Genomic DNA, 17,081 nt, shown 5'->3' on the forward strand with positions numbered 1-17,081 from the left:
TTGTAAAATTGTCCCCAAGAAAGTGACAGTTAAGTTCATTTTTGAGGGAGGAGTGGCAGAGAAGAAAGATATTAGACTGAAGGAAGGCAGAACTCACTTGACGCATTTCAGGAATAGGGTTACTTTTAAGGAGAGTGGAGCAAGTGAACATGAGGGTGACATAATTGAGATTGAGAGTGGAAAGAGGCAGAGGACAAATATATGGAGGAAGGGAATAAACAATTATTGAGTGCCTACTGTATGCCAACTTCTTTCCTCCCATGCCATAATCTCAAACACCCACAACAATCTTGTAAATTAACTGCCATGTCTATTTCACAAATGGGTTAGTTTAGATACAGGGTAGTAATGTTCAAAGGGCTTGGGACACTTCAGGCATGCAATAAATATTTGAGGAATGACTGGCGGGTCTGTCTGACTTCAGGCCCAGGAGGACTCAATTCCAGACCAAGCTGATTTTAAGCGCGCTTTTAACTGCCCCAGGTGTCCTTTCTGCATCTCTCCAGAGCCCACAGATACCCATCCTGCCCTCTCCTCGCCCCGCCCCCGCCTTTCCACGTGCCGGAAATTGGGCGGCAAAAGTACTTCCGGGGTAGCAAAGGTCGGCCCCGGCAAGATGGCGGCCCCCTTGGAGCTCAGTTGTTGGGGAGGCGGCTGGGGGCTCCCATCGGTACACAGCGAGTCCTTGGTGGTGATGGTGAGGCCGCCTCGCGGGCCAGCGCGCGGGAGAGAAGGGGCGGGGCCGGGGGCGCGAGGCTGGCCGCGCCCGGCCCGGCGGCAGGACGCGGTCCCCCGGGCGCTGGGCCGAGGCTGGCCGCACCGCTGCTCGCTGCACCGCCCCGGGCTCCATCCCGTCGACGAGCCACAGCCTGGCCTGTGACCCCGCCGAGGCCTGGCGGGAGAGTCACAGCTTCTCCGCTCGGCTCCGAGTCTTCTCAGCCTTGAAAGCTCTCTGGTTGTGGAGAGAAAGCCGCGCCCCTCTCTGCACCCCCGGAGCTTTTGGGGAAAAAGTCCCCGAAAGCTGGGTATTTTGCGCGCGCGTCCCTGGCTAGAGATCCGGGAGGGACGCGGCCCCCGTGTCCGGCGTTTCTGCCTTCGGGGGACCGGGCTGTGAAGGAAAGCTGCTCTGCAGACTTGCATTACGTACTCAGTCTAAAATGTTTCCTTGCAAACTCTGTTTCAGGCGTACGCCAAATTTTCTGGTGCACCCTTGAAAGTCAATGTCATAGATAACACCTGGAGAGGTTCAAGAGGTACAGTGTAAACTTTTAAACACCCCTTTCCGCCGTCTTAAAGACCCCCCCCCCCCGCCCCCTATTTAAAAGTTTGAGGCATATAGCCATGGAATACCTTGGGGTTTTAGTTTCTTCTTACCATGACCTTGGCTGTGTGTTGCTTATGGTTTGATCATTCTGAGTAATACTTCAAAGAACAAGCCAAATCAGTGGAAATTATGAGAAATCACAATGTTCTCTAAAACTGCTCTTTGTGAAATTGCGAAAAACCAAGATGAGCTTGCTCATTTTTTCCCCCTCCAAGTATGCAACTGGTATAGTTTTAGGGTATTGGAATCTCTTCAGAGGAAATAGAAATGTTTCCTTGTATGTAAACTACTTTTTAATTCTAGGCGATGTACCAATTTTGACAACTGAAGACAACATTGTTTCTCAGCCAGCAAAAATACTAAACTTTTTAAGAAAACAGGTGGGTGGTTCCTTTTGAAGAAGTAGATTGTTGATCCCTGCATGTTACTTTTTTAATACATTTTAAGGTTTGGGGTTTTTTTTTAGAGTTCTTTTTTGCCAACTCAGTAGACAGCTGGAGATACCTGAGATTTGATATGAAAATAGACTTGAAAATTACTGCTTAAAATCATGAGTTGTACTGTGATTCAAAAATCATATAGTGAGGTGTAGTCAATTTATATTTTCATGCACTTTGCTTGGATTTTTTGAAGTTTAGATAAAAGCAGATTCTATTTAGTCATCTTCACTATTACAGTTGTTGATATGACTGTCAGTTTAGCTACACAGTTGGTAGGCATTTTGTGCTGGGTATGACTGAATTCTTACCCACCAGCAACTATTTATTTTATTTTTTAAAAGCACTTAACTAATAGTTGCAGTTAACTGTTTCATGAAATAATGTATCTAAAATGTTTGAACATGTAAGACTTATATAATGTATCCGAAATGTTTAAAATGTAAAGATTTATATAAATGCGAAAGTTATTATTGGTTTTGTCTATTTTCTTTTAAGATTTTATTTTTTTTCCTTTTTCTCTCCAAAGCCCCCAGTACATAGTTGTATATTCTTCGTCGTGGGTCCTTCTAGTTGTGGCATGTGGCACGCTGCCTCAGCGTGGTTTGATGAGCAGTGCCATGTCCGTGCCCAGGATTTGAACCAATGAAACACTGGGCCACCTGCAGCAGAGTGCGCGAACTTAACCACTCGGCCACGAGGCCGGCCCTTGTCTATTTTTTTTTTTTAAAGTCCTCTGTCAACAAAATTTAGAACTTTTATAAACTGGAAGGTTTTCTTTTTTCATGGGGAAAAATGCAACCAATTAGAACCTTTTCCTTATTGTTAACAAAAATAATAATACCTTCTATTTATTAAGTTTGTACTACATGCCATGCACTGAACTAGGTCATTAACAGTCATTGAAATAATAGCAGTTAAAAAAATGATCACTAACGTCTATTGACTTCCTGCTGTGCTAGGAACTTTATTTGCATTAAACAGTATTTGTCATTGAATTTGTATTTCTCTTTTCCCCTTTTAGTATCACGTTTGCCATGTTTGAGGAAGAATAGGAATCCTAATTTATTGAGCTTCACTGTTTTGGGATGCTCTTGACTTCTGAGGTTTTTTGCGTTTATATTTTTTAATAGAAATATAATGCTGATTATGAACTCTCAGCGAGACAAGGAGCAGATACACTGGCTTACATCGCTCTCCTTGAAGAGAAGCTTCTTCCGGCAGTGGTGAGCGCTGGTGAATATTACAGTATTTTAGTCACTTGCTGGAAATGTACTAAGCCTATTTAGAAGAAAAATAATGAAAAAGGCTTAAGACAGGAAATTTTATTTAAGTATTAATCTTGATTCTTTCATGTTACTGTGAAACTAGATTCCATTAGACATTCAACTAGTATGTGAAACAACAAAGTGAAAGATAATGTCATTTTGGAAATAAAAGTTCTTTGTGGAAGATGGGGTTTGTTACTCCATGTATAGAATTGGGCAAACTGTAATTCATTCATTCAACAAATACCTATTGAACACCTGCTGTGTGCCAGGCCTTGTTCTGGGAGCCTGGATATAACAGTCACAAAACCCACATGTGTAAAATCTTGTTTTAATCCTTGAGTCTTTCTCACTGGAAAATTTGTATGGTCACTTTATATGAAGGTATTTATGAAAAAAAACTTCCACATGGATTGAGTGATTTTTCTGTTAGTAAAAGAACATCCTTGTAGTGTGTTTTCCCTTTTTTTTTTGCAGCTTCACACTTTCTGGGTTGAGAATGACAATTACTTTACTGTGACAAAGCCATGGTTTGCGTCACGAATTCCCTTTCCCTTGAGTTTGATCCTGCCTGGAAGAATGTCTAAGGGAGCCCTGAATAGGATTCTCCTGACCAGAGGAGAGCCTCCGCTCTACCACCTCCAGGAAGTGGAAGCGCAGGTATGGTTGGGATGACCTTCAGAGCAAGGGCCCTCCAGAGGAGGGATGAGAGAGGTGGCCGAGATGAACTTACCCATAGATACCTGCCTAAAAAGACGTTCTAGAGCATCTTTCCTACTGTTGAGATCTTTCCTACTGTTCATCCTTATTAGATATACAGAGATGCCAAGGAGTGCCTAAATCTTCTGTCACACAGACTGGGGACATCTCAGTTCTTCTTTGGAGATATGTGAGTGCATTCCTTTAAAAATGATTTTGATGTTTTATGTGCATATATTCAATGAGCAGTTATTTAAAGCAAGTTCCCATGTCCCCTCTCACCCCCAAAATGAGTTTTTCACTTGAAGAAAAAGATTTAATAGATTTTTACTGTAGGAAACTTTTTCTTTTGATGGTAATCTAACATTGACTTAATATACTACATCTGTGAATTTAAAACATCTAAAACTATTCCCACCCTGTCTGCAGTCTCTATATAAACTTGAAAGTAAAAATGAATCTTTAAGTTATGACTTAATTTTCTTCTAAATAAGATAAGTGGATAGAACATTTTTTAAAAACTAGTAATGGGCTGGCCCTGTGGCCTAGTGTTAGGTTTGGTGTGCTCTACTTCAGGGGCCCTGGCTCAGTTCCCGGGCATGGACCTTTACCACTCATTGGTGGCCATGCTCTGGTGGCAATCTACATACAAAATAGAGGAAGATTGGCACAGATGTTAGCTCAGGGCAAGTCTTCCTCAGCAAAAAAAAAAAAAAAAACTAGTAATGAGTAAAACCCTAGTTGCATCATTTTTGTAAGCTAAAATCAGTTGTAAACCTTTTTAAAAGGCTATATTATATCCTTCAGAATTGACAAATATATTTGAGAAAAAAATTTTTTTTTTTTTTTTTAAAGATTTTATTTTTTCCTTTTTCTCCCCAAAGCCCCCCGGTACATAGTTGTGTATTCTTTGTTGTGGGTCCTTCTAGTTGTGGCATGTGGGACCCTGCCTCAGCGTGGTCTGATGAGCAGTGCCATGTCCGCGCCCAGGATTCGAACTAACGAAACACTGGGCCGCCTGCAGCGGAGCGCGCGAACTTAACCACTCGGCCACGGGGCCAGCCCCGAGAAAAAAAATTTTTAACATAATCCCAAGTTAATATTTTCTTACATGCATTTAAAAAATCCTTAATTTATTTTTAGGCCTTCTACCCTGGATGCCTACGTGTTCGGTTTTCTTGCACCTCTTTATAAAGTACGCTTTCCTAAAGTTCAGCTACAAGAACATTTGAAACAGCTCTCCAACCTGTGTCGCTTTTGTGATGACATCCTAAACAGTTATTTTAGGCATAGTCTTGGAGGTAAGCTGGCTCCTCTTCAGCTCAGCTTTATCTGCGTAGAATATTTGCATATTCTCCTAGGACTGTATAAGCAAAATTCATTACTTATTGAAGAAGTTTGTGCTTTGTCTTTAAATGCTGGTTTATAGCACCTCAAAAAGTTGCATTTTTCCAACTTTATTTTTGTTTCCATGTGTTCTTATTTAAATAGAGAAATAGATATTTGCCTTTTGTCTGATCTTCAGAATTTTATACATTTCTTGCTGCTTCTTTTTTAAATATTGCCCCTTTGAAGTGGGTCATTTTCTTCTAAAAGTTAACCACAGGTATTTATTGAGGACCTGCTGAAAGATAGAATTTATCCTAATGCAAATGGGCAATTACTTTAAATGTTGCTTCTAGCATTTTCCTGCGTGAACAGAAATCAGCAGCAGACTGATTTTGGTGAGGTACATGCCCATGATTCCACTCCTTGAAAACTGATTGCATCAGACTGGAGGTATTGTAAATAGAGGGCATCTGTCACTTAGGAGATGATTCTTTGGGAGTGTGGGGCCTTGTGCTTAAGTGATTGGGATACTCAATTTGTATTGGGAGAAACTGTCCTTTTAAGAAGCAGAAGTTATAAGGACAGCTGGCTTAGGGGCAGTTTATTTTTATGGTGGGTTATGTGTTTTGTATGTTAACGGGTTAGTAGTTTGGGAGTCATCAAATTAAGTAACTTTCAACTTTGCTACTTTGGAGCAGTAGTTAGCAAATCTGACTATAGGACAAATACGAAATCTTGGGTCACATACCAGATTTCCTGAATTAGAATCTCTTAGGGGTAGATCTCAGGAATCTGTATTTTTTTAAGTCCCTCCAAATACTTGGGATGCCTGGTAGGTAGCCCTTTGGGAGTCACTGCCTTAGGAAGCTATCCACACAGTTATGACTGAAGACCTGTTTGGGATGGGTGGGGAGAAGGTGCAGCTGGGATTTGAGAGGGAAGTGAGGACAGCTGTGCTCTTGTACCGATCACTTTGGCTTGCTGCCTAACACACGGCCAACAGTGTCTACTTTGTGGACACGTGAGTCCTTTGTTTAGGGTTTGGTTTTGAAGCATTACTGTCCCTCTTAGCTGCCTTTGAACCCACGGTGGTTTTTCTCCTTGCCTTTTTTTTGGGGGGGTGCAATTGCGAGGTGGATAGATTCAAAATTCTTTCAATCTAAACAGCTTTCAAGGCTTTCAGCACTTCCTGTCTTTCTGATTTCTGTCCTGGCTTCTTAGGCATCTCTCCTGCTGGACAAGAAACGGTCGATGCCAATCTGCAGAAACTCACCCAGCTTGTAAATAAGGAATCCAACTTGATTGAAAAGGTCAAGTTCCCTTCAATCATTCTATAGTAGTTTAGTATGAGCTCCTTTCTGCAATTAATATTGTAATTGGGATTATGCATTAACTTTACCCTCTTAGATTTTTGGAAGAGTTTATTTTTTCAGAAAGCTGTTTAAATATACATTTACTGAAGTTTTATATAATAGTGTTTTGAAGCCAGTAATGGCCTGATTGTTTTGGGGAAAGATCTGATAATGGGATTGGGTTTACTTTTACCACACAATTAGTATTTTTCAAATTAGGAGACCCAAAAGTCTGACTTTAAAAAAAAGAAGAGAAAAAATACTTCTTACTTGCCTGCTTCTGTCTCTGAAGTGTTTCTTGAGATTGTAAGCATCTGTGCTTTTCTTTTGTTGTTAATAGCACTGTAATGTCTTTTCCTTTCTTGCACATAAACGGTTTTATATGTTGTCTACAATTTTTCACCAGTGTGGATATTTGGCCACTTTGGGGTGTTCATTTGGTGAGAGAGATATTGAGGAACTGGGTGGAGGAGAGAGCCAATAATAGAAATTTCAAGGGTGATTCTGATAGGAAAAATACAAGAGAGCTATGCATTTCTTTCCTGTCTGATAAACTTGCTTTTTTTCTTATACAAATGAATACTTCACTCTTTCACAAACTAATGGGGCAACGTGGCCAGATAACACTAGCTAGCAGTTTTCGAGGTCTGCGTACTAGGTACTGTGATGTCGGAGCTTTATCTGAGTGATCTCATTTAATCCTCCCAGCAGCTCTACCGATCGCGTGCAGGTACTCGATCATCCCGTTTCACAGATGAGGAGTAGCTTATGTCCCTGCCCAAGGTCATTCAGCTGGCAAGAGGTAGAGAGGGAATCTGAACAGTAGAAATTGGATTCCAGCATGGGCTTTGCAGTTAGTCAGCCATCTAACTCAGGAATGAAATTATGTATCCATTGCCAGTAGTCCTCAGAGCCAAGTTTATAGCTGCCACTCTCTGGAATAACTGTTCTGTTTGTTTTTCTAGTATTTCCTGTGTTGTTAGAACTTGAGAAGTGACTAAAACTGCACAGTACAATTGTAAGAGTTGGTGGTTACGGTTTGAATAAACTGAATGAAAGCCAAGTTTGTCTTAATTCTTAGCCCAGCCCAGTAAATCTCATGAGAGGAAAAATACTGAGTGTTAAGTGTGGATAATGGAAAGATTACTCAGACACCTACCTTCTGGATGAAGGCTATCCAGTACAGTTTTCGTTTTCTGTAGGTGGCAGATTCATGACAGACATGTAAAGGGAACCATGAAATACCTACATATGCAGAAAGTTAAACCAAGAGGCCCTGTCACCACTTTGTGCACTTCCATCTTGGGTTGTCATCGTTATGTGAAAGTTTCCTGACCCTATATCAGGCATCCCCTCCACGCCACCTCCCCCCCCCACCCGCCCCTTTCATATCTGCTCTTCAGTATGGCTCACTGTTGGCTACAAGACATTGGAGCAACAAATCCTATTGGCTACCACTGTGCACCATTTGGACAGAAAATCTAGAGCTTGTAAAAAGAAAGAGTTATTTTAGAGGAACTTACTTTTTGCAGGAAAAAAGACATTGATTCAAATATTTCACTGGGAATACTTTCTTCCATTGGAAAGTTAAAAGTTAATCTTTATTCTCTTGCTTTCCTATTAATCCTGTGTACCTCTGCTGAAACATTTCCTCTGTGCTTTATGAGAGCATCTTGAGAAGCTAAGGGAGAGTTTTGCTCTGCACATATTCAAAACTAAAAACGCCCGCCCACCAAGTGGGTAATAAGATGCTGTATTTTGTTGGTTTTGGGTCTTTGATGGCAGCTTCTTTCAAGTCTTTTATGAAGTTAAGCTGAGAGTGAGCTCACCGCCAGGGCCTGAATCTCACACTCTGTTTGTGGGGTGCTCTGGCTAAAGGCAGTTTTCTGAGGTGTGACTCAGTTCTAAATAATCCCACTCCTAGTGTTTCCAGGGATGCTAACGTACTCTTTAGGGAAAGTCTGAAACTCTTGAACATTTTCTCAGTATGCTCCATGTTAACTTGTTTCTCTGGGGCAACTATAGAACTGATCCAATGTTTGGAATGCCTCTGGATTAGGCCTAAAGAATCGAGCCTTCTTTCTGTCTCTTTTCCTGTCTTTCCTTTGTCAAATGCAGTCATGTATTGTTTAGCAACAGGGATATGTTCTAAGAAATGCATCGTTAAGTGATTTCGTTGTGTGAACATCAGAGCATCCGTACACACACCTAGATGGTGCAGCCTACTACACACCTAGGCTCTGTGGTCCTAATCTTACGGGACCACTGTCATATATGCATTCCATTGTTGACTGAAAAGTTGTTACGGGGCATATGACTGTACTCACAGCCTACAAGAGGTGTTCTTTTGGGGTGGAGTACAGGTCGTTTTCATGGAGGCGATGAGGTATCGTTGAAAGAACAATAGTGTCAGACCAGGAAGACTTGGGTTCACATTTCAGCTCTGATGCTAGCTGTGCAACCTAATGCAAGTTCCTTAACCTTTCTTTGCTTTATTTTGTTGCTAATCTGTAAAGTAGAGGATGATTATGTCTGCCTTTTTTTCTTCACAATTGTGTTGGGAAGATCAAATGAGGTATTGTACATGAACATACTTTGTAAACTGTGGAGCTTGGTGTAACAGAAGTATTGGTTTTACTTCCTGTGAGAAGACCTCTTAAACCAAGTTGTGCTGCGATTGAGTTCAGTAGAATATTCATTCTGTGGAATTACTATAGTTTTGTGAAGGCATCAAGGATGAGCCATATTGCTTTTGTACATATACTGAGTCAGCTGGTATTTGAGGTATGACATTTAGAATTCTTGAGAGATTATTTGCAAGAAAAAGGTTTCTCCAGCAGTCCTAGAAACATATGGCTCTGTACTCTTCTGGGCTGTAGTTTGGATGGGGAGGCCACAGTCCACGTAAGTGGTGCCACTGCCATTAGTCAGATGTACCTTTTGTACTTTCCACAGATGGATGACAATCTTCGCCAAAGCCCTCAACTCCCTCCTCGGAAACTGCCGACACTTAAGTTGACTCCAGCGGAAGAAGAAAGTAATTCCTTACAAAGGCTGTCACCCTGACAGTCATTGTGCTTTGTGTCCAAAGTTAGATGATTGGTGCAGTAATATTATACTAAGTGTGAGAAGGCAAAAAGGAAATGCCATGAATAGGTACAAGGAAGACTCTAAAACAAAAGAAACTTTTTGTGACATCTATTTTTTTTAATTATGAAGCTTGTCTTTTGGCTTGGCAATACACTTTGCAAAATGAATGCTGACCAAACTTGGGGGAAAGAAGAAAACACATTGTACTGTATATAAAAAAGCCTGCCTTAATCTTGGCAGCTTTTTGCCTTTGGTTCACATGTTGCTGACCAAAAGCTCCATTTCTGTTCTGAATGTGCACTCTCAATTTATTCAAGTTAATTTGTTCATTTAGTTTTCTCAGACCAGTCTGAATACCTAACATGTGGCTCTTTGGCTGAGGCTTTTTTTTTCTGTTTAGAAATCTGATGCCTATTTTAGCTGTTAGGAAAAATATATTATTCTAATATTGTATTTACTTCAATAGAAAAGTCTGTATTTAACTTTAAAAAGCAATGAAGAATGTGCTTTTTAATGATGCTTTCATAAGTCTAATCTTTTGGGGGGTTAGTACCATATATATAAATATTAAAGGTGGTTACTTATAGTATTCTTCTGACTATATGCAGTTCAGTAGAACGTTAGTATTTGCTGATTTGTTCAATATAGGTTAGCAAAGGCTCTTCTAGTTTATTGAGTGAGTGTGGCAGCTTTAGACCTATGTATTTGTAGTACATTTTTAACTCTAGTCATCTCTTTCTCAGATTAACTTCAGGACAACTGAATGTGTTGGTTGTCATTGTTATGCCAGGTTGTAAAGTCTTACTGAAACTTGCCCAATGGTTAGACACTACTTAGGAGGAGCCCACCGCCAGAGCAGTAGAAGTAATACCATGCGTCTGGTCCAGGTTCACCAGACTTGGCTCTGACCAGTGTTCTTTCATAAGAAGCATATCATGCAGTCAAAAGCTTTATGGCAACTAATTATTTTCCGTATAGTTTAACTACAGGTTAAAGATCCAATGGAATAATCAGAAATAGCAGTAGATTTTATGTTATTTTATTTTTTCCTTTTTCTCCCCAAAGCCCCCAGGTACATAGTTGTGTATTCTTAGTTGTGGGTCCTTCTAGTTGTGGTATGTGGGACACCGCCTCAGCATGGCTCGATGAGCGGTGCCACATCCGTGCCCAGGATTCAAACTGACGAAACACTGGGCCGCCTGCAGCGGAGTGTGCGAACTTAACTACTCAGCCACGGGGCTGGCCCCTAGCAGTAGATTTTAAAGAATATTTTCTATTTATTGATTGCTAACTGGATTTGCTCAAAGGATTTGCTGTGCAGGTAATTTTACTAAAAATAGAATCTTGTTTATTTTAGTGGCTGAGGTGCTTCCATTGTCGTAAAACCACTTCTGGGATTTTAAAAATATAGGACTATGTTTTTGACAGTGTCTTAAAAGATTACTATGGTGCTCAGCAAATCTTACTGTGTCCTGCAAACCCCCGTGTTAGGAGAACAGCTTTGTAGTCAGGTCCTGTGTATTTTGAGCTGAGTGGGGCTCAGCTGTGTTTGACCTGCATCCTCCCCATTTGTTCTGTATTTAGGTAGCTATTTATACAGGAGTCTTTAAGTTACTGTAAATACTTTTTCTTGAAAGTTTTAATTAAATGAGAAACAAAGTAGTCTTCAAAATCTTGTTCATCTCTTTGGACGCATTTAGGGATAGTAATTAATGAGTTTCACGTCACTTCTGCAACAGGCAGGAGAGTGTGTGTGTCTGTTTTGTGTTACTCCGCTGTTAGATTCCAGCAATCTGAAATCCGTGTGAATATTCTCTACTGAAAATCGTGACCACAGGACTTTATCATCCCCTCTGGTTGATGTATATTGGAGAAGGGTGGTTGAGTACTTTAATCAGACATCTGTTTATGCTTTAGTCAGGGTTAGTCATTTTCAATTATGATTTATGTTAAAACTCCCAAAAAAGCGTTTGAAGTTTCTTAAGTTGACAAACACAGGACAATTAAGATTAGTTTCTGGAAAAATAAGAGATCTGTGGGAAAAAGATTTCTGTCAGTCCTAACAGATTCTAAAATCAAATGGTAAATTTTACTTCAGGTTTCTCCATGGGCAAAGTCAAAAGATAATACTGGGTTATATGAATTTTACTGTCAGTAAAACTATTGATGTCCATGAGTAAGAAAAATGTGTTTAAATTTTTATAAGAATGTCAGAGATCATGTTCTTAAGGACACACAGACTTCAGGCAATAAGCATACTGTAATGTTTCATGTGTTGAAAGTTTAATCAAAAGACATCATTTTAGAGTAAGAACGATTTGTCCTTTTTTAGTAGAGAGGATGACTGTAAATATGTCTTATTTACTTTTGGTCATTTCTGCTTTCAGCTACCTTTAGCCTTACACTGTATATAGATCATGATGCATCCAGACCACCTTTCCTAATATGCAACATGTGATTTAGATAAGTAAGCATTTATCTCTTGGGTTACTTAGTTGCACTTTTTTGGTATAAGCCCATGAGATGCTAAGAAGCTATAGCTGAGCACAAACCGCTCCAGGATCAGCCACTCATACAGGGAGCTCTTAGAGAGGAGCAACTTTCCAGCCTGGACGTAGAGCTTGTGATTAGCCTGTCAGGATATGCTTTGGATAAAGTTTGAGTTTGCTGAGATAAATGGTCCACAGTCTTAAACAAACTATTGTGAGCCACTGTCTTTTGGAGGTGGTGATAAAAGGGGCTATGTTTGTGTTTATGTTTGTTGGTAGTATAGGATTAGGAAATTGGTCAGATAATTTCCGTAAGGTAAAGATCCTCCATCAGCAGACTGTCGTCAGTCATCCCTAAGACGGGCCATTCTCGTTCCACTAAAGAAACTGGAAAGAAGCTTGAGGATCCTCGTTCCTTCAGGAGTGGTCGTTTTCCCCTACACAGGCTGGCATTGACAAATCAAATTTCAACTTAGGTATGTTTGTATTTTGGGAGTTCTAGACGATTGGAGATTTTATATTAAGCCCAGCATTTTGATTTCCATTTGTAATTTCCATTCATTTACTATTAGCAGATATATTAACATGAAGGAATGGGGAAGCTTATTTCAACCAGAGCTAAGTTAAAATTTTCAGAAGTCTGCAAAAACAGAAAAAACTAGACATCCAAAGAGACAGAAATTGGTAACAGTGATAGTAGCTCAGAAAACCAATTTTTTAAGGTAGCTTCATGTGATAAAAGTGGTATTTGAAGTTGGTAGTATGTTTTCTTAGAGCCTCTTCCAAGAATGTACATTTATCAGACCTCTTAGATTCTTTTGACAGTTTTTCATAAACTGTCAAAAATTTTAACCCTTTTAAAACCAAAATATAAATGCTTAGAGGTAAAGACAAGAAGCTGAGTGATGGATACGTAGGATCTCTACTATTTTTGTAACATCTTGTGAGTCTATAATTACTTCAAAATAAAAGGGTTTTAGAAAGTAAATTCAATAGAGTAAATTTATTATCTACGTAAACTATAATTTAAAATTTAATGCTCCAAATATAGTTTTCAGTATTCATTTCCAGATGAATAAATACATAATATAAATTAAATATAATTTATTTCATTCTTGAGTTTAAAGAAAAAAAACAACTCAGGTTTATAACAAATGATTATCTAAAGATCTATTTTGCCTTACCAGAAAAGAAAAAAATAACCTAAAAGCAGGAACTCCTTTTTCCTAGGATATAAAAATTCTGTGATTTTATGTTTGCAGTGGTATCTTTTTTTTCCTACGGTACCTGGTTTACTTTTGAGGATAAAATATTTTAAAGAAAGTCCTTCTGTGTCCTCACATGGGAGCCCGCCGTTGCTGTGTGTGTTTTCTCTGACTGCACGGCAGGCCGGGCTATGCACCGGCACCACACCTTAAGACCGGGCGGCATTTTGTTTGACTGACTGCTTTTTGTTTTAAGTTCACAGGGATTTACTAATTGACTTTGTCTTGGTTTGGTTATTTTTATACTTGAAATCCTGAGCAGAGTCCCAGAGTTGAATTTGGGTTGTGATGACGGTGTTCTGTACATGTTGTTGGCATGCAGAATTATCTTTTGCTCTTTTTCTTGTTCAGCTCTGTGGAATTTACATTGACCTTTCAGTGTTTTCATATTTCTCAAACAGATTATTAAGAAGTTTGTTGTTAGTTACATGAACCAAAGGTCAATAATCTTATCATCCTCGAAGGTTTAGTTGAAGTTTCGTTAGAGCTTGAAAAGGCCGATTTTCACAGAGGTGTAAAGGTGAAGTTTTCTCTTTAAGGGTTTGCCAAATAATTCACCCAAAACTCTCGTTGGCATGTAGTGTTTGCTAGGACCCCAGGTTACCTGCCCTACACTTAAAACTGTTGTGATTGAGGAGGAGAAGTATTCTTGGAATCAAAAAGTGTACAAAAACTATTAATTCCAGACGAGGAGGCAAATGATTACTGGTGAGAATGAACATTCTTGAACAGTGATATAAGAAAGGGCAACTCTGGGTTGGATTTTTGTAACTACAGAGCAGAGTGTTATGATAGGAGAGTATTCAGAGCAAAACAAAGCAGTTTCTTTAAAAAAAATACAGGAAAACAAGTCTCTTTGTATCCTCATTATTATTCATTTGGAATTATACTGTAAGATCTTTAAAAACCGTCTTTTAGTTCTTTGGAGAAGCAGTTCCTAAGGTGTATTTTGGCAGAAAAGATTGTTACTGTGTGAATAGGGGGTTCTGTGGCCATCTCAGCGTGGGAAATGCTGGGTTATAGAGTTAAGTTGCTGTGGGCTTTGCAGAACCTTTGATGTGCTGTTGTGTGGTTTCAGTCTCCAGGAAGGGCCTATATTTTATACACCATTTCCCTAATTTGTTTGCATGTGGATTTTAAAAAAAATAAGCGTCTTGTGGGATTTGTGTTCTGAGAAACACACTTAGGGAAATGCTGCCCTAGCATGTTTTTGCTTGTCTGTGCTCATTGCCAGGGTTTCCTATTGTCGGGCGCCCCTCTGGTGAGCGGCGGTCAGATGGAAAGAGACGGATGAGGACTCCCTTGGACCATGATGTTGAGAGAGGGGTGGCTGTGGGTTAGAGAGTTTGCTTTTTTAGGCACTTGTGAGGCCCCTGGTCAGACCACCCCTTTCCATAGCGCTTGGCTTGGACTAGCTGTACAGGGGTGTGACCTGCTGGTTTCAGAGAACTCTGTGGTGCTTAGGTGTCTCTGAGACAAAGGGAACCAACTTGGAATGCCAGAACAATTTGCGAACCATTTTTGGCTATGCTTTAATGATGCCAAAAAAGCAATGGGTATTTATAGCACGAAAGTCCCTACAAACTGGTCATTTTATACGTATGTACACATACAGCTGTACATGTACGCACACACACATACACACACACACACACACAATGTCGTAGAAAGTTTACAGCTGCTTCAGTGACAAAGCAAAGCAGTATGTTTTCAAATTCTATTCTGTTACTGAAGACATGGTCTAAACAAGGATTGTGTGTGTGTGTGTGTGTACATTTTTTAGGATGAGGGTTTATAGTTTTCATTAAATTCTCAGCAGTTTCTGTATCCTAAAACACTTAAATCTCCCTAGACCTCCAAATTTCAGAGGACTTAGTATGTTTGATTTCATTTCAAAGTACTAAATCAGATTACTAATCAGACATAAAGATGCTTTTTGTTTGTTTTCTGCAATGTGTCCAGTTGCACATTTGGAACTCCACGCTTTGGCTGTGTATTTGCTAGAAGGCCTGCCTGTGGGTTTTGAGTTGTGGTGTAATGCTGAACATCTAACCATGGGAAAAGCAGTTCGATCTTGATTCTGATTCCTCAGTTTTCCTCATGCAAATTCAGAGAAACGCCTTTTAATCATTTAGTTTACATATCCCAGATCCTTGGAAATCATGCAAAATGAGCTGCCAGACTTTGCGTCAGTCCTCAGCGAGTCATACGCTGTAGAGAAGGTTGTGCTGGCCATTCGTTCTCTGGACCGCTGGCTACTTCTCTTGCAATGCTGGCATCTTTATTTCTTGGAGAAGGAAGGGTGTACTCAAGCTTTTATGTTAATTGCATAAACATGAACTATTCCTCTTCTGACTCAATGTTTTATTTGTAAAATAGGAAACAATATCTTTCCATTTTTCTATTCATCCTTGAAGTAGAAATTTGAGTTGTTTGTAATGTAACTTTAGCTTTCCGGAAGATTGACAGCAAAGATAAATAAGAAATATATGTGTACACATATTGGTTTTGTTCTGCCAAGCCTATCTTTGAATTATAACATTTTAAACGTCTGTTCTAAGTGTACAAATACTATAGTTTTGTTATAAAGTAAACAATCTTAAAATAAGCAATGTTGGTCATAATTTCAATATTCTAGCCTTGCCTAGTGTGAATATATTTTACTCAGAGACTATGTATAAATACCCAGAAGTGGTGATGATGATCAATGTTGTAAAGAATTTATTCTGATAAATGAGAAACTGGATATAATGTCAAAATAGCTATTTTCACAATAAAATCTCAAATTGCTGGAATGTTTATTAATCCCTGATTTAGTGTTATTTATTCCTTGAGATGGATATTTTCATTGGGAAGCATTTTTGGGTGGTTGAAAATAGTTGTTCAGTGCTGGGACTGAGCAGATGGGAGGTTGTTCCTTTTAAAATGTCTCTTCTTCCTGTGATGCGCTGAGATCACCTGTGGTCCTTCTGCCCCATTCCTGGAGGATAGAGGCTGCTCCCCAGGCCCTGGTGTGTGTGTGACCTCAGCTCAACCAACTTTTCAGTGCTACAGTTGTCTCATCCCTTTGGCTATAGAAGTTTCTTTAAAATTTTCCCTTTTGCCCACCTAGATAGCCCACTGATGTTCCATGGAAGACATACACTGAGAAAAATCATCAGTTTTAGCTAGGGGGGAAATATTCACATTTTTTGCTGCTTTTTTTGACTGGGTAGAATATACTGGTATAGAGAACCCTGTTAGAACTGTTAACTCACATAAGGGCACGTTCCCTGAGGGGATGAGTGTCTTTTTTAAAAAAATATATTTCGGTTTTTATTTTACTTAATTTTTATTAATTAATTAATTTTGAGGAAGATTGGCCTTAACGTCTGTTGCCACTCTTCCTCTTTTTTTCCCCCCGTCTCCCCAAAGCCCCAGTACGTAGTTGTAAGTCATTCTAGTTCTATGTGGAATGCCGCCACAGCATGCCTGATGAGTGGTGTGTGGGTCCACGCCCAGGATCTGAACTGGTGAACCCCTGGCCGCCGAAGTGGAGTGTGCGAACTTAACCAACTTAACCACTCGGCCACTGGGCCAGCCTAGGGGATGAGTGTCTTTGGGATGAGAATTTAGTTTTTTAAATTGAGGTATAATTTACATATAGTAAAATGCATCGATCTTCCAAGTAGAGCTGTTCAGGTATGTATTTCCCTCGCATGAGAAGCCAGCTACATCTTTGTTGATACTTCTGTCCCAAAAGAACACAAACCTTAATTGCGTATGAACTTCGGGTTCCAGATGAAAGGTTCTTGAGCGGAGTGAGGTGGTTAGTAACAATCACCTGCT

The 17,081-nt window shown here is 39.8% G+C and overlaps 1 protein-coding gene across 4 annotated transcripts; it reads left to right on the forward strand.

Moving 5' to 3' along the window:
• The first annotated feature begins 566 nt into the window (after positions 1 to 566).
• MTX3 (metaxin 3) lies at positions 567 to 16,058 on the forward strand. 4 transcript variants are annotated; one of them, XR_011425710.1, is made up of 10 exons: positions 567 to 697; positions 1,184 to 1,253; positions 1,628 to 1,704; positions 2,895 to 2,987; positions 3,507 to 3,689; positions 3,842 to 3,918; positions 4,872 to 5,029; positions 5,411 to 5,507; positions 6,279 to 6,367; positions 9,365 to 16,058. XR_011425710.1 is itself a non-coding variant. In XM_023618096.2 (10 exons), the coding sequence occupies exons 1-9, from the start codon at positions 617 to 619 to the stop codon at positions 6,339 to 6,341; spliced, it is 849 nt and encodes a 282-aa protein (XP_023473864.1). In that variant the 5' UTR covers positions 567 to 616; the 3' UTR covers positions 6,342 to 6,367; positions 9,365 to 16,058. The 4 variants fall into 4 exon arrangements, 3 of the variants coding, with proteins under 3 accessions (XP_023473864.1, XP_023473863.1, XP_023473867.1); XM_023618096.2 differs by having other exon boundaries at positions 5,411 to 5,457; XM_023618095.2 differs by lacking the exon at positions 5,411 to 5,507.
• Positions 16,059 to 17,081: the final 1,023 nt, after the last annotated feature.

Source organism: Equus caballus, chromosome 14, assembly GCF_041296265.1.
Source record: "Equus caballus isolate H_3958 breed thoroughbred chromosome 14, TB-T2T, whole genome shotgun sequence".
NCBI lineage: Eukaryota > Metazoa > Chordata > Mammalia > Perissodactyla > Equidae > Equus > Equus caballus.